This window comes from Apteryx mantelli, chromosome 2, assembly GCF_036417845.1.
Source record: "Apteryx mantelli isolate bAptMan1 chromosome 2, bAptMan1.hap1, whole genome shotgun sequence".
NCBI classification, from domain to species: Eukaryota; Metazoa; Chordata; class Aves; order Apterygiformes; family Apterygidae; genus Apteryx; species Apteryx mantelli.
Window position 1 is genome coordinate 140856486 of NC_089979.1, and position 15543 is coordinate 140872028.

A 15543-nucleotide genomic window follows, 5' to 3' on the forward strand; every position below is an offset into this window, starting at 1 on the left:
TCAGTGGCACAGGTTTATACCTTGGTCTTCCATTATTAATTCTGGAGTTGACAACCTCTCTTAATTTTGACGTTACTGATATCAGCCATGAAATATCTTTCAGTTCTATCTAAACAATCCATATACGTATGCATAACAGACATAGCTAACAGTTCTGTTCAAGGTCTCATTCTTATATATGGAATTTGCAGAAAGGACAGCCATGGTGTTTTGATATCAATATTGATTATATTTTAATAGCTTCTAAATGGATTTTTTTGAATTAATTATATTCCTTCATCAGTGGTCAAATGTTTGAGTGACAATATATAGAGCCATTCAATATTTCTTGACAATGACAGATATACATATATTCCAATATTCATACATCTATGCAATAATCACTTAGCATATGATGTTAAACATGCCTTACACAAGTGATATGCATTTTTATATGAATTAAGACTGTTTGAAATCTTTAATTTTCTCAAGATTTTGTGTCATCTTCATGTTAGTAGTGGGCAAATGCTAATATCCATAAATGTTAATAGTTTAGAACAGTTTAGCTGTATTTTTTCTTATCCCAGTGAGAAGAAACTCACCGCTGCTATTTGGATAGCATTAAATTTCAATCCACTTCTTATGGACGATGTTAAGCAAGGGAGGGGTTTGAGCCTCAAGGCTTGCTAAAGAGAGGGCAATGAGGAGACATATTACTAGTACTCTTGCCACATGTAAATTTTACCATTTATGGAATACATTTAAGAATGCTGGCCAAATGTCTAACCTACTGTTGGTATTTCTTATCATGGATGAATACAACCCCCACACCCCTACGTCTCTTCTTTTCTTGTGAAAGGACAGCGTATTGGTTTGTGAATATAACTGCAGGATTCTGACAAGATAGAATTATTTAGATAAAGTATCTAACATTAATCAAAAATGAATGCCAAAAATCTATATACCAAGTCAGTTAGCAAGGAAAAAACAAGTATTGTGAGTGTGCTGGCTCTTCAACAGTGTTTTGAGGTTCTGCTTCTAGACGAGCCGGGCTGGAGAAACACTCCAGATGTGAAATGAAAAACAATTTGAATGGAAGCATGCTACTTTCAAAATGGTTAATGTGTAAAGGTTAAACATAATCATGAAGATTAAATTTAGTGCTTCAGAGAAGTGTTAACTAAAAAACTCAGCACACAGAATCAGGTTTAAACAACTTGGTAAAGTCCTAAGAAGTCTGAGTACTTCCCAGTTCACTACAGTATTATCCTCAGAACAGTGTCATGAATAACAGCTAAACCACTGCAAGACACAGACATAGTACACAGTGCACATCAGATGAAAATGTGATATATTTGATTAACAGGACTCTGATTTTTAAACAACACAGAAAAAATTCCCAAATAAAAATGAGTTCAAGCTCCCACAAAATCTGAACGGTCAAAGCTATAATAAACAATATCGGTGAAGCTGAGTAATAACCCACACATAAAAAATAACTCAATACTGTTTTATCACTTTTTATTTGAGTGCAGCACAGATATTTCCCTGAAACAACTAGTTCCAAACATTTATGAACATAATCGACAAAAATACACTAACAAATTTACTTAAATACATACATTAAAAAAAATCTGAAACAAGAATATTTAACAACCTAAGACATATTCACAATGTAACTTCTCCATCGTTTACAGTATTTATCTTAAGTACCTTAAGAGGACACATGTTTGAAAATATATATATTTTAAGCTATCATAGATCATAGAAAATATATGAAAATATCCACTAACATTTGGCACAATATAAATATTCTACACCAAGAGAAAACAAGTGTAATCTTTTGTGCGACACAGATCATTATTCAAACAAATCATGATGTTACATCAGTGAGCTGTTGCTCATGCAACAACAACTCAGGTTCTAGTTGGAAAAAACATTACATACTCAAAGCCTGTGAGCAGGCACCACAGTGGTCTGTGAGAATGCATGTTTAGGTACTTAGCCATTTAATTTAGCTGGATAAGAAACAATGTAATGTTTTCCTGTTGTTAAACATTGCCATCTGTATCTCTGGCACACAAATTAAAAAAAGAAGGGTGTGACCATTAAAAGTACATGTCCTGAGATTTCCTTCTTTAGGGGGCAAAGAGGTTAAAATGGAAAAGCTGATCTGTGTATAAATCAGGAACACATGTGGTAATGAGAACAAACAGCAACCACCAGGCAGCCAGAAAGGGTTTCCTAAGACAACAGGAGAGGCACAAAATGAGACACGCAAAACACCTACTGGAAAGGAGTGCAACAACTAATTTTCACTTTGAAATTGGTAAGTCTAATCAATTACAATCAATTCATAACTATGTAAGTATGCATAATTAAGTCTGGGTTTTAAAACTCAGTTTGACTGGAAAGACATCTGTCCAGTAGTATGAAGCAGCATTACTTTAGCACTAATACTGGGCTTCTGTCTGTAGAAGCTCAAAGATAATCTTAAACATGCATGACTGGATCTGTATCTTTAGTATCAGAGTAAAATAACTAATAATGCAGAAGTGCATTGGCTTCATCCTGAAGTTATGAAATGTTTGAGTCTACAGCCTACCTACTGGAAGTGGTACCAACAGCAAGTCTTATACTCAGGCTGAAACAAAACTCTGCTTGATTTCTTTGGAGATAAACATAGTACTTAACAGAGTAAGTTACATTTCAGTTAAAACTAAGAAATACAACACAGTACTGAATAACAACCCTTTTGATTTAATGCATCTGATATACCAGTGGCAGGCCCCCAAAATATTAAGATGTTAAAAATACATCTTTATATTCACATTAAGACTTGCCTTGACACAGACAGAAAAATTAAAGAAAACATTACGGATCAGAAAGGACTGAATTTTCAAGTGTAAAGTCATACCAAAATCTTGATAAATTATCATTGATGTCGTGGGTGAGCAATCGGTCAGGAACGTCATTATGGGCACCCTGTACTGCTAACACATGTGGTGCTAGGGCAAAGGGTATGTCACTCAGAAGATCTGACATGAAAGGGCTGCTTTCCAAATTTGGACTCCTTTCATTTCCCACCTCTGCACTTGATATGGTCAACTGCGATCGGTGCCCTGTATTTATCTAAAGAGAACAGAAGAACAATAATTTAGACACTACAAATCAGGCAGCCTAGACTTTCTACTTGAAATCATCAAGATCTATTAATACATAAAAATAAAATTAAAACATCAATTTCAGTCTTTGGTTCAGGTAGATTTAAAATGGAAGTTCTTAACACATCCTGATATAATTCTTCAGGTTAAATTTAGTCAAGACTGAAAACAACAACTGATTTTTTTTTGAATGATGAGTGGAGTTTCTCAACCTGATGTTACCAGGCATGTATGAAACAGAGAGTGGGTGGGACTTTGTGACAATAACTCCATCTTGTTTATGGGAAACTACTCCATATAATTCCTTTCAAAAACTGATGAAGTTCCATCTTAAATGTAGAGTTGTTCCCACTACCCCATTTCTGAAGTTGTTCTACGAGTACATGGCTTTTATAATTAAAAAAAAAAAAATTCCTATCCTAGTTCCTTCAAAGTATTACTAATATTTATTTCCAACTAGAAACAGATTGCTTGACTGGCTGGTGAGATCTGTTGTATGGTGATATATGCATTGCCAAACATGCACTTTTATAGATTATTAGAATAGCTCAGTTACCAAAACCACTGCCTCCCCTAAAAAGCACACATTCCCCCCCCCAAAAAAAAGAAAACAATAAAATAAAAAGAACTGCCATGCAGAGGAAGTCAATATAAATCATGGAAAATGTCAGTAGATAGGATGCTGGACCCAAAAGACTTGAAAGTTTTGATACTGACCTACCAGTAGTATCATCTTAAGATTTTACCTAAAACTTCTACAATTTTAACAAGCAAAGAAAAGACCGACTCTTCGGTCTCTTCCTCTAGAAAGCAGACCTAAATTATTTCACTATGTATAGCTAGGAAAATGCTATGTAAACCAATAATTCTCACATCATGTCTATAAGTAAGGTGATTGTTGTATGAATTTCTATTTTATCTAAGCACAAACACAGAAACATTCAGCCACTTGTTCAAAAGTGCTTAACAAATCATGTGGGAGCCAAGAACATAATAAAGGAATTTCTGATCTGCCATCTGGCCTTATTCCTTTCAACCTGACATACTCAGTTAGCATGCATCCAGAAAAAAACCAAACTTACTCTGTTATCAGGAAAGGGAAAGCACCGAAAGCTTTAAATGCTAATTTGCTGTTCAGCTGATCATAGGAGTTAAATGGCTTTTGTTTCAAGGAGGTCCCTTCTATTCTATGAGTCTGGGGGAATTACGTTGCTCAAGATCTGACCTTCTTGATTTGAATGTTACAGATGATGGTTGTTACAGGGAATCTGAGTTTCTGGCTGTTTGACAAAAGGGCAAGGGGGGGAGAGAGGGATTCATGTTTGTTTTCTAGCCTGGGGGGTATGTAACACCGCTAAGCATTTAGCAAGGTAAAGGGGGCTCCATCTCCTCCTCATAGGAAGGACTGGATTTGACTTGAATGCAACCTGAGAACTACAGTCATTCCTTACACCTAAATCCACCATTTCATCTCGTAAAAAAGGACAGGCAAACATTAAACCTTCTGTTGAAGTGTCAACAATTCAACAGATAATCCTGCCAATTTAAGTCTGTTCAGAGTCGGTGTTTTCCTTAGCCAAACTGAGGAAGCTCACTTCTCCAGAAGCTATTGGGAGAGAGGGGGTTAGTGGTGATGCACCACCTGAAATGGACCCTCTTGGGTCTTGGAAGGTTTTCTTTATAATCACGATGACTAGAAATAGAAAGCTTATGATAAACTTTCCCAAATCCAAGGCCATGCTGTAACAAGATAATAATGGCAAATTTCCTAAGATTAAGAAGTTTTATTAAAAGGAATGGCTGCTAGATGTAATTAGTGAACTTACTAGTTATGATCCAACACAAAAGATGAGCAAATGATCTCCAGAGGAGGCAAGCTATCAAAGCAGCTTCCCGCTCAGCTGCTGGGATTCACTTCCTAGTATAAATATTACTTGTTTTTTTCCCTCTTTCAGATCACCTTCTGGTAAATAGTTGCAAAACACTATTTTTTAAGTACCAAGAAGGAAAGAGCAGTCTCAGCTTTGTCTGTTTCTCTAGGCCACCTCAGAGCCTTCCGGAGACAGAGAGGGTACGTGGCTGGGTTCCTCGTGTTTCAGTGGTGTTCTGCACCCAACCTCTCAGCTACTACAGTACTGACATGTCTGTACTACGTAATTCCTCTAGCTGCAGTTTAGGTGTTTCCTCTCACTCTTCATTGCCTCTAGCTTTCCTTTTTTCAATTCCCTATTCTTAGGAGCAGCTAGAGCACTTCGCTATAGCCAACAGCAAAGGCAAGAGTTGATAAAGAAGATTTCTTTTAGCTTTCCTCACTGATTCTGTAACTTTAGAGGGTGGGGAACCTAGGAAAGCTAGCAGAGAATAGGAAGAGAGCCTGCACAGCTTTCCTACTGCGGCTTTTCAAGCTCTAAGTGAAAAAACCCACAGGCAATAGCACTGTAAGTCTTTAAGTTCAGGAAAAAAAAACAGAACCTCTTGTGTTTGTCAGTACTCCGTTCAAACTGGCACAGTTATCGTCAGGTCAAAGATCAGCAACTCTCACTTTAAAAGCGATCTTAGATTCTGTAGCAGCTAATTGCTAACACTTTACAAGGAAAACTTCCTTCTTGTCATGGGCAAATAGGCTCAAGGTGTGCATTTTAACAAACTTCAGAACCATACTTCTGCTACAGACAAATTCCCTTGCTAAGAACACTGCTAAATGCAAAGAACACCTATTTAACAATATTCATTAAAAAAGAAAAGCAACTGAATACTTCAAACATGTACTGAATTTCGTAGCATCTGTAAATTTAAAAACTTCCCTTTAATTCTACTCTGCACAAATTTGTTACATTCCCTCTCAAAAGAAATACCTGTAGAGCATTTATGGAGGTGCTGCTATTTGCTTATATTACATCAGTCCCATATTCTGAAGAGAACTGAGCCAGAAAGCCCCAAATGAAAAACAGGAAAAGTTTACATCTAGGAATCAGTTAAACAAGATCTTCAAAGAACCTTCTTCCTCCCCCCACTCCTACATTCCAGGGAAAAATGATCCCTCGCTTGCTGTCCTATTCCCATAGCTCAGATGATAATCAGAACCCCTAGAATCTAATGTTTATTTTGTTTGGCAGATTATACTTTTAAGAACACCTGTTTATATCCTAATTGTCCCAGAAGCTGGATGAACTCCATTTACAATGCCAATTAGACTATCATATGGCAAAACTAACTTCAAACAGAAAAAAATCCGAGAGAACACAAGGGGTCTTCTTTTCTCCTCCCAAAGCCTTACATTTGTTAGAAGGGTACCAAATGGGCAGCACTGGAAATTAAACTATTGCTGCACAATGTAGATACTGTCTATTGGCAATGACAGAGCAAGAACAAGCTTCCCTTACTCTAGTCCCACTCCATCTTTCAATGCAAGAGTGCAGTAAGGAAGGGTGAATTAAATTAGAAATCTCTTAAACTCCATGTTACCATCCTCAGTCTTCAGTTTCCACTCACTACATACTCTTTGTGAGGTTCTTCAATATTCTGTAAATGCTGATACCATTTAAATAGTCAAAACAATATTGTAAATAAACTCTGAAATAGCTGGGAGCAATATGGTATGAATAACTCAGGAAAAAAAAAAAGTCAGGTCAGCATTAAAAAATGCCATAATCTAATCTCTGATCCAATCGTCTGTGGGTCTCAGTTTACCCATCTCCTCATGAGAAGATCTTGGTTCCAGTATCACAAGACGAGCTTACAGCAGAAATGAGAAAATGACTCAAGGTTTTCTATTTCAATTTTGCACACAAACCACTACTGTCTCTCCCATGAAAATGGGTATTTTCCACTATCTTAAAATTCTCACATTCACTCGGTTATTTTTAGCAAGTCACACCCTATGTTATTTTATTGGGCTGACTTCTCCCCAAATTATACAATGTGAAAATTCATAACTTGGGGAGGAATATTCTTTAATGCACTATGCCAAACCCAAGCATGGCAGAAGGAAGACTAGCCACAATCAGCCTGGTCAAACCTCCTTGATTCCATGCTGCTCACGCAAGCACTGCTTAATGATGCAAGGGGCAGCAGTAGGGTATGTGGCAGAGAAGAAACAGGCAAAGCTGACTCTTCCGACACATACTCCCCTTTTAAAACCAAGCACAACTCCAGGGTGCAGTAGGTGTGGTGGCAACGGACAGTGTATGCAACAGAGTGAAGACGAGTCACTGGAAAATTCTGTTACAGCTTAACTTCTTGAATACTGTGGAGCTCATCCATGATTTCCAAACACTCTTATAAAGATGTTCAGAAAACAGTCTCATGTGCAAGGCCTTATCAAGATAGATATATTTTTGTGCCTCCATAAAGGCATCCTTTAAGTGGGTTTAGACATATTTCACTCATATGCTAGCAAATTCCACATCAGTGAAAGGAACCTGATGAAGCCACCCCGATTTTTTTATACTGTGTGTAGTAATGTAACTAAGAACTGGACACTCTTGCAGAGAACATCAAAAGCCCGTCAATGCTAAAATCACCCAAACTGGTTACAGTGCAAATACCAGGACAAAGCTATGTTATACAAAGTCAAGGTTATGAAATAGCTTATGTTTTCATGCATGCACTCTTCAAGCATATGTAGAACTGCAAGTTCTAGAGAATTTGATATCCCACATTAGTCACACTGGTTTCTATTTAAATGTCTAACTTATTTATCCAGAATACAATCTATTTGGAGCATATTCTCTGGACATTAGCTAAACAAAGCAGTGCCAAATGCTATGACACACAATCCTGCTATGAGAAGTATTAATCAAATGCATTTAGAATATCATCAAACAATTTACACTTCACCAAACACCAGGGAATCCAAAAATCAAATTTACAAAAGGTAAGGTACTCAGAATTAATTCAAATAAGCAAGGTGTTTTCTTCATTGTTGGTTTGGAATCCAAATGAACAGGGATAAAAGAAACAGTATAAAAATATATATGACAGCTGGCCAACAGATAATAATTGTGCTCTGATAGCAAAAGTGAGTTATATGTTATTTCAAAATTAGCAAAACATAAAAGTTATCCTTTAAAGTAAATTCATTCGTTTTGCTCTTATACCGTTATTTTTTATGTTCCTCAGCTGCCTTTAAAAAAAACATCTAATTTGCTGCATCTGTGTGCTAACCTCAGTGTACCAAGAGTCTTGTAAGAAAGAAAAAATGCATAGTTTACAGTGTACTAAGACAGAAACTGTGTTTACAGTGCTCTGAAGAAGAATCAAAGATCAGTGCTAGCATTATCATCATCATCCAAATTACTGAACAAGGTTTTCTAGCAAAAAGTCATTCATTTTATGAAATTTATACTCTTTGTAAAAGAGGATTTTTTTTTCCCAGAAGCAGACCCATTTTCCTTAAAAAGTTAGCCTTAAGAAACAGACAGATGTACAATATTCCAGAGTATTTAGTAGATACCCAGTGGCATCATAATTATGACAAAGACAGAGACCTACAACACTACTGGTGATATAGAAATATTATCTTTAATTCAGGCAATTTTGTGGTATTACAGCAAATAGTGTATCATAATCTATCTTAGAATTTACATAGCATTATGCAGTTATTTCTGAAGTACCTAGAGATGAAAACTATTTTAGGGGATTATTCTTCCAATTGTGGTTGAATTGATGCTTTTAAGGTATTCATCAGGCTTGTTTTAGAAAACCTGTAGGAATTCCACAGTATGCACCACCATTGGTGATAATGAATCACTTTTCAAATACAAAAAATAATGGCAAAGAGGAGCAGAGGGGAAAAGAAAAATTACTTGCAAGGCTCTCTAAATATTTAGCAATTTATATTCAGAAGTTTAAGCTAGGAGAAAATGATCAGTAAAGCCTTGCTGATATGACATGATAGTTTCTAAATGTCACCAAAAAATATCCCAAGCCAAATCCCCCCCCCCCAAAAAAAACCCCCCACCCCACATCCAACAAGCCAGTACATGACCTATAACTTTACAGAATCGTAAGAGAAGAAACACACTAGGACAAGTAAAATACAGATGTCCTTGAGGTGGTTCAGAAACAAATTCACATGAGTCATGAGAGCTGCTATTCTTTGGAGGCTCACTTAAAAGTTTAGTCAGCATCCCCTCCAGGGATTCAAGAAAATAAAAGTTGTTTCTACTGGAGAACAGAGCTGGGTGGAAGAAAAAGTGCAGGAGACCTTGCAGGAGCTGTCGTACAAGAATGGCTTCCAGTCAGTTATGTCTTGCTTAACAGAAATGCAGTAATGTAATTGCAATACTAGCCTAAGAGCTGACTGGTTTCGCCAGGGGTTGCAAGGGGGAAGGCTTCCCCCCGGAAAGCTGCAGGCTAAGACTGGGTCCTTGGGGCGGCTTTTGCAAGCATCAATGGCTGCCAATGGGAAGCAGCTTTCCCATTTGTCCGGGGCTCTTGTTTCTCAACCTTTTGTGACTCATTCTGTAATACAGCAGTGGTTTGTCCTTCTTAAACAACTACTGGTACCTGTACAAATCTCATATTATTAGTATACAGTATGCTTTTTTTTGCCATTTATCAATATTGTTATTCAGAGTAAAATGGAACCAGTTTTTAAAATAAGCATTTATTATATTTTTACTGATCTGTGACACACATTGTAGGTATTTTTCATTTTCCTATGAAAGCTTTTTAAAATACCCTTTTCAGCTGTTTTTTTAAAGGCTCCACCAGAATCAAGGTGAGGTTAACACTGCTGAAATCCTAAAGAATAAAATTCTAAAGAAACAGTTAAAAGTACATCTGACATGCTACAGTTTTTCTTTATGATAGGAAAGCTCCCCATAGAGTATCGTGGCATGCAAAGAACATTAGGGTAATCTTTGCTAAACCAGACTTTCAGTAAAATGATGTACATTTGTACACCTTTATTGGTATTAAAGTAACCACAAAAATGTAGTTTTTCAGAACATTTTCTCTAATGTAGGGGAAAAAAATTGTATTTTAAATGCAAAATGAACTTTCTGGATTTAATACATGCTCCTCGCCCTCTCAAACTGCTAAAACTGTTAATCTATGTTGGGGGGGAATTGCGAGGTTGCCATTTGAACTCTGGATACTCTAAATGTTCCATGGTTAAAGTGTGTTAGTTTAATTATCCTAGCAAATACTAAAGATGCCTGTGAGTTTTATGTACTAAACACTTCTAAAATGCAATTCTACCTTGAAAAGTATTTTTAAGTAACACAAAAGATTGCATATCTAGTGCCTAAAACTAATCTCATTTGTTCCTCCTAGTTTAAAAATAATAATAATAATAATAAATTTCTTCTAACAACATTGCAAACAACCTGGAATGAAATTCAGATCCTTCTGGTTTTATTCAATCCCCTAGAATAAATATTGGGCACAGACAAAATTTGGAGGAGGTTGGTAATAAATTTAAAGGCATATATTGCACTTAATATAACTGAAATTCTATAATGATATTTTTATTCATGACATTGAATAATGTTCAAAGAGAGAGAACCATAACACCTCAAACTTGAGCATCTATAATAAGAAATTACCTAACTGTGAACAGAGATGAGATGCAACACAAAGGACTGTAGTACTAAGAGCAAGTAGCAATAAGAAAGCCAAAAAAGGATTCTAAATCATTATTAAAGATTCTAAGACTTAAGTTCCCACTATAATAAAAATAACATTTCTGTCATAGGAATTTAGACTACATAAGCTTTTAAGTTGAGTATTTTCAGATTTCAGTACAATGGAAAAAACACCAAATTGTACAAACCAATAATGCAGAAGCTCAAAGATTTAAAAATAGTAATTGAGTAAAAGGCAATTTTACTCTTAGTGCTGCCATAGATTTGGAGCTCTATTGCTCAGCGTAGAAAAATACTAAACAAAAAAAAAAAAGACCAACTGTTGTGTTGATAATGATGAAGAATTTGAAATAGCAGATACAAACAAACATACATAATCCCAATCTCACCATTAAGCCCTAAGCAAGTGAGGTAGGGCCCTAACTTCTTTAACAGAAAAGATCTGCCTGGAGCCAGCGATATTCCAGCGCACAAATGGTTTTGCTGCCAATTTCAAATGTCCTTTCAGGAGAATTGCAACTCAGTTTTGCCTGGGAGCTGCACAATACTGTATCATGGATTCCTTCTGTAGTAGATGTTTTCAGGAGAAAATAATTTTTTGAACGATTGCATGTATATTGGAATCCAAACTTGAATCTCTTATCTGTCCTTCTAACCCAACCAATTCTAGCATTTGTGAATCTGATCATTTCAGATCTGGATCAGCATTCATGCACCCTCAGTAGCAGGGTTCCTGTGTCTGCTCCATCCTTGTGCCTCTCTGGAAGCCCCTGGGCTTAGGGCACTAAGCTAACAGTTGAATTTTGGACAACTCTCTCCTTCTACAGCATGAATACTGTGGTAAGAATTATCTTAGAAGAAAAAGAGAGATGTGGGTTCAGTGAGGAACAGTTTATCTAGTTCCCCTGTTCCTTGAGGGTACTACGCAACTTATTCAGAGCAAAAAATTTTATACAGCATAACAAGCAACATGAACAATATTCAACAAGTTGCGTTTGTGCCAATGCCAGGAAGCGTTACTAAATAGGCCAGATCATTCTCTTATCTTCATTTTGCTGTAGCAGGTATGCTGAAAGATTAAAAAGTTCAGACAATTACTATGCTAAGTAAGGTACAAGCCAGAAGAACACTACATGAAAATATATGCAACTTTAGTCATCCAGCAGTGCATTCAAAAGTCCAAAATTGCAAGTGAAGGACAAGTCAGTATATTACAGAATGAATACAGATGGATTTGTTCTGCAGCTTCAGTGTCATCCAGAAGCACAAAATACTCAATGTTGTTGTGCTGATGCCTTTACACCTGATGTAAATACAAAACTTCAGATATTAACAATTAAAATTCAGTTATCTTTTGAAGCAACTTTGAACTGTGAATGAGTTATCTGTATGCAGTTCAGATAACTGGAATGTAAATGTTATATATTCCCCTAGAAAATACTCTTTTAATAGGGCTAGAAGCAGGGAAGAAAGGTTATACTTCAACTTTTCAAGGTATCCAGAGAACACACTATGAACTGAATTTTCTATAAAACGTTGATTGTACATTTAAATAAACAGTATTTAAATCATACATTGAGCAGCTTCATTTGGTCAATGCAGTCACTGTCCAACATGATTTGAGTTTCTCTAAGTATACTGCTTCAAGCAAAGAAATATTCTGAAGACTTTTTGGGAAGGCTGAAGTCCTCCTCCTGCAGGGGAAGTGTTTAGACGAAATGATTGCCTGCCTCCAAGTCTCTACTTTCTGCTCCTAACCTCTGCAATTGTAGAAGCTTCTACAGCACGAAAAAGATGACAGCTTCTCTGAGATGCATTTTCTCATTATTCTACGAAATGTATGAAAATCCTAGGACCTGAATGAGAAAGGAAGCTGTTTTTCACAAAAAAGTCAATACAATTTTCAGCAATTGTACCAAGAGGGAAAAGCTGCCTAAATCAGAAGTTAAAATGATTTTATTGTTTTGAGAAGAAAAACTAATCTCTCCTTGAGTAATCCAGGTAGTCAGCAACATCCATGAAATCTCTCCCTAGAATATGAGTATCAAACAGCGAGAGAAAAAACAGACACATGGATAACTGTTTCCATCTACAGCAAGAGGAGGGGGGGGGGGAAAAATATTTTGGATTTGGTCCTCTGAAAATGCTAATAAATTAGAGCGATTATAGAAAAGAATTACTAGTCTAACCCAAGAGGAAGCTTCCTCCAGTGCTATCTGTGAGCAGTGCTCTCAGTCTGTAAGCTACCACTAAAATAAGTCTCCGAGGAGAGAGTCACCACGCCGGCTCGCAAAGGAGAAGGAGAGAAGCAGCAGCTCGTCTCTCCACCCTAGGCCAGGTGCCCTCGGCGGGCTGCCGGCTCGGCTCTTTCGGGCCGACCCTTTGCTAGCACAAGTCCATGGAGTGGACACAGTTACCACACCAAAACTACCTCCCTGCAGGCCCATCTCATTTCACTGGTGGGCAGTGCCTTTGCTATTTCAAAGCAAAGCACGCCACCGTCTCGAAAGCAGCATCCACACGAGAGGCTAATGGCAGCCACAGCCCACTCGAAAACGGGATGCCAAGGAGCGCGTTGACAGTTATGGCAGCATTAGCTCATCGCTGCTTTCTGAAGTTTTGTTAGGTGACCAAACCAACCCCCAGATCTTCCTAACAGCATTTCTCATCAGTCTTAAAGAATATAAATGGATTCTCAGGCAGATATGTGAATAAGAGTTGCTGCACTCAGTGCTTTATTCTGAGTTTTTTCCTCTGCTGCCTAAAATCCAAGCATGTGATAAGACTAGCAATATGTCCTATTTACAAGTTTAAAATATTCCAGTGCTGAAAAAGTGAATTAGGCGAGTATCTCCTAAGGCAACTTTCTACCTGCTCTCCCCATAGAGATTCAAGTCAATAATAGAAAAAATTTACAGTAATATGGAAATTTAAGTTCCTCCATAGACTCTGTGTAGCTGGAGTACTTACCAATAGCACCTCAAGCAGCCACCAGAAGCTTCACTCTACACCCGTTAACAATAAAGGCTGTGGTGTTCACAGCCTCTACTACTAAGACTTTTGAGCCAGAGGAATAAAAGTAGGATGACGTTTAAAGCAGTAAAGGACCAATAAATAAATAAAATAAAGAAACAAATATTGGTTGTCTCTTTCAATTATGGTCATTTCTTGCAGCCTATTGGTTCTCTATGGAAGGCACATCAGTGGACCACGGTGAAAAGGAACGCAGGCGATTTTAAGAATTTATGGGGTTTTTTTGTTTTTTTTTAATCAGTCAGGTTAACTAATAACATTACAATACTATAAGAATATTCCTAAAATTTGAAATAATATGGAAATAAAAGAACTTTGAAAACAAAGAACTTCCATTTTATCTTGATGCATTTAAAAAAAGTGCTTTAGAACAAAATTTGACAATGTGCTATCCAATACACAGACGTAAAGTCTGATAGAGTTGAGTGATGGTGAAGTTTGGGCGTTTTAAAGAAGAAATTGCAGCAGCACATTATGGTGAAAGGATCAAACCACACTGAAGGAAAGCATGGAAAAACATATTCCCAGTTTATTAATACTAGAATTTTGGACTGAAAAGAGGCACTTTTCATGTATTTTTTCCTTTTTGTTAAAACAGACTGAGCATTGCTGGGTTGTTCCCCCCCCTCCCCCCCCTTCTCTTTACTGTGGCAGTAAAACTAGATTAAAGACATTGGTGTAATTATTAAGAGTAATTATTAATAAGCTGCACTGTACTACAGTCTTTCAGCCACCATTTGGCACTAATGCATCACATTGTAAATATCAGTGTACCATCAGGCTATATCAGCACACAGTCTGATCAGGTGATGTATGATTTACATTGTATTTTAGATCAATTTTAATATTTTGAAAGCCCAGAAAGGTTACTGCCACAGGCAGGATGACTGACCGGCCAATTGGCTGATGGCAGGAATGTGACCCAGCATTACCGGCTTTCAGTCTGACTGCACGTGTTTGGGCAGGAGACACCGCATAATCAGTATTTTTTCTGGGGATTAAGTCAGTCAGAAGATTCCAAAATTACAGAAAGGCTAAAGAATGTGAGTGGGAAGATCTGGGCACCTAATCTGAATGTATCTTACTACAAATAACCATCCGATGTAACTGAATGAGTACACAATTAAGCTGCGCATATAGTAAGCTTCTGCCTAAACTAAGTAGCAACTTATACATGGTACCTTGGTCAGTATTTGCAGTCTTTGTTCCTTCACTAAGCCTAGTCCTCAAAATGAAGAGGCTACCAATCAGGCCAATTTTACTATTTTATGAACTTTTTACATGCACATATATACATAGTTAATTGTTTAATAATTTTTAATTAAACAATGAAAACATATCATGTTTGTGTGCTATTTTCCCCTAAAAAGTGGTTGTGGTGTCTTCTGTTGCTCAAACCTGGCCATTCGTGCGGGCAGGTCACAGAACCGGCTCACAACTCCACACACATGACTAGTGACTGAAGGGATGCTCCCCTGCCTTCACCGGTGCGTTCCCTCCATTTGCAGGTATTTTCTCACCAGACAGAACATGCAGACCCCTTCCTAAAACAGACTGTTAAGCTTCCTCAGTTCTTGTCACCATGAAATCACATCACAAGGTAAACAAAGGAACTAAGTTATAACTGACAGAAGTTCACATTTGCAAAGGCCTAGAGAAAAATGATTTATAAGAGAGCACTGCATTACTTTTTTGACAGTGAGCTGTTTTCCAAGTTCAGGGAGGAAGCTGGTGATGACCACATTAATTCAGATTTCTCAATTTCCACTCTTTCT

At 37.1% G+C, this 15543-nt stretch overlaps 1 protein-coding gene across 1 annotated transcript in view; it reads right to left on the reverse strand.

Moving 5' to 3' along the window:
• Positions 1–1486: 1486 nt before the first annotated feature.
• The window catches only part of UMAD1 (UBAP1-MVB12-associated (UMA) domain containing 1), an 81094-nt gene continuing 67037 nt past the window's right edge, over positions 1487–15543 (reverse strand). Inside the window, exons 4-5 of the mRNA XM_067291658.1 lie at positions 2897–3111; positions 1487–2223 (exon numbers count right to left, since the gene is read on the reverse strand). Coding sequence (XP_067147759.1) covers positions 2118–2223; positions 2897–3111 — 321 coding nt within the window. The 3' untranslated portion in view covers positions 1487–2117. The remainder of the gene's footprint in view (positions 2224–2896; positions 3112–15543) is intronic.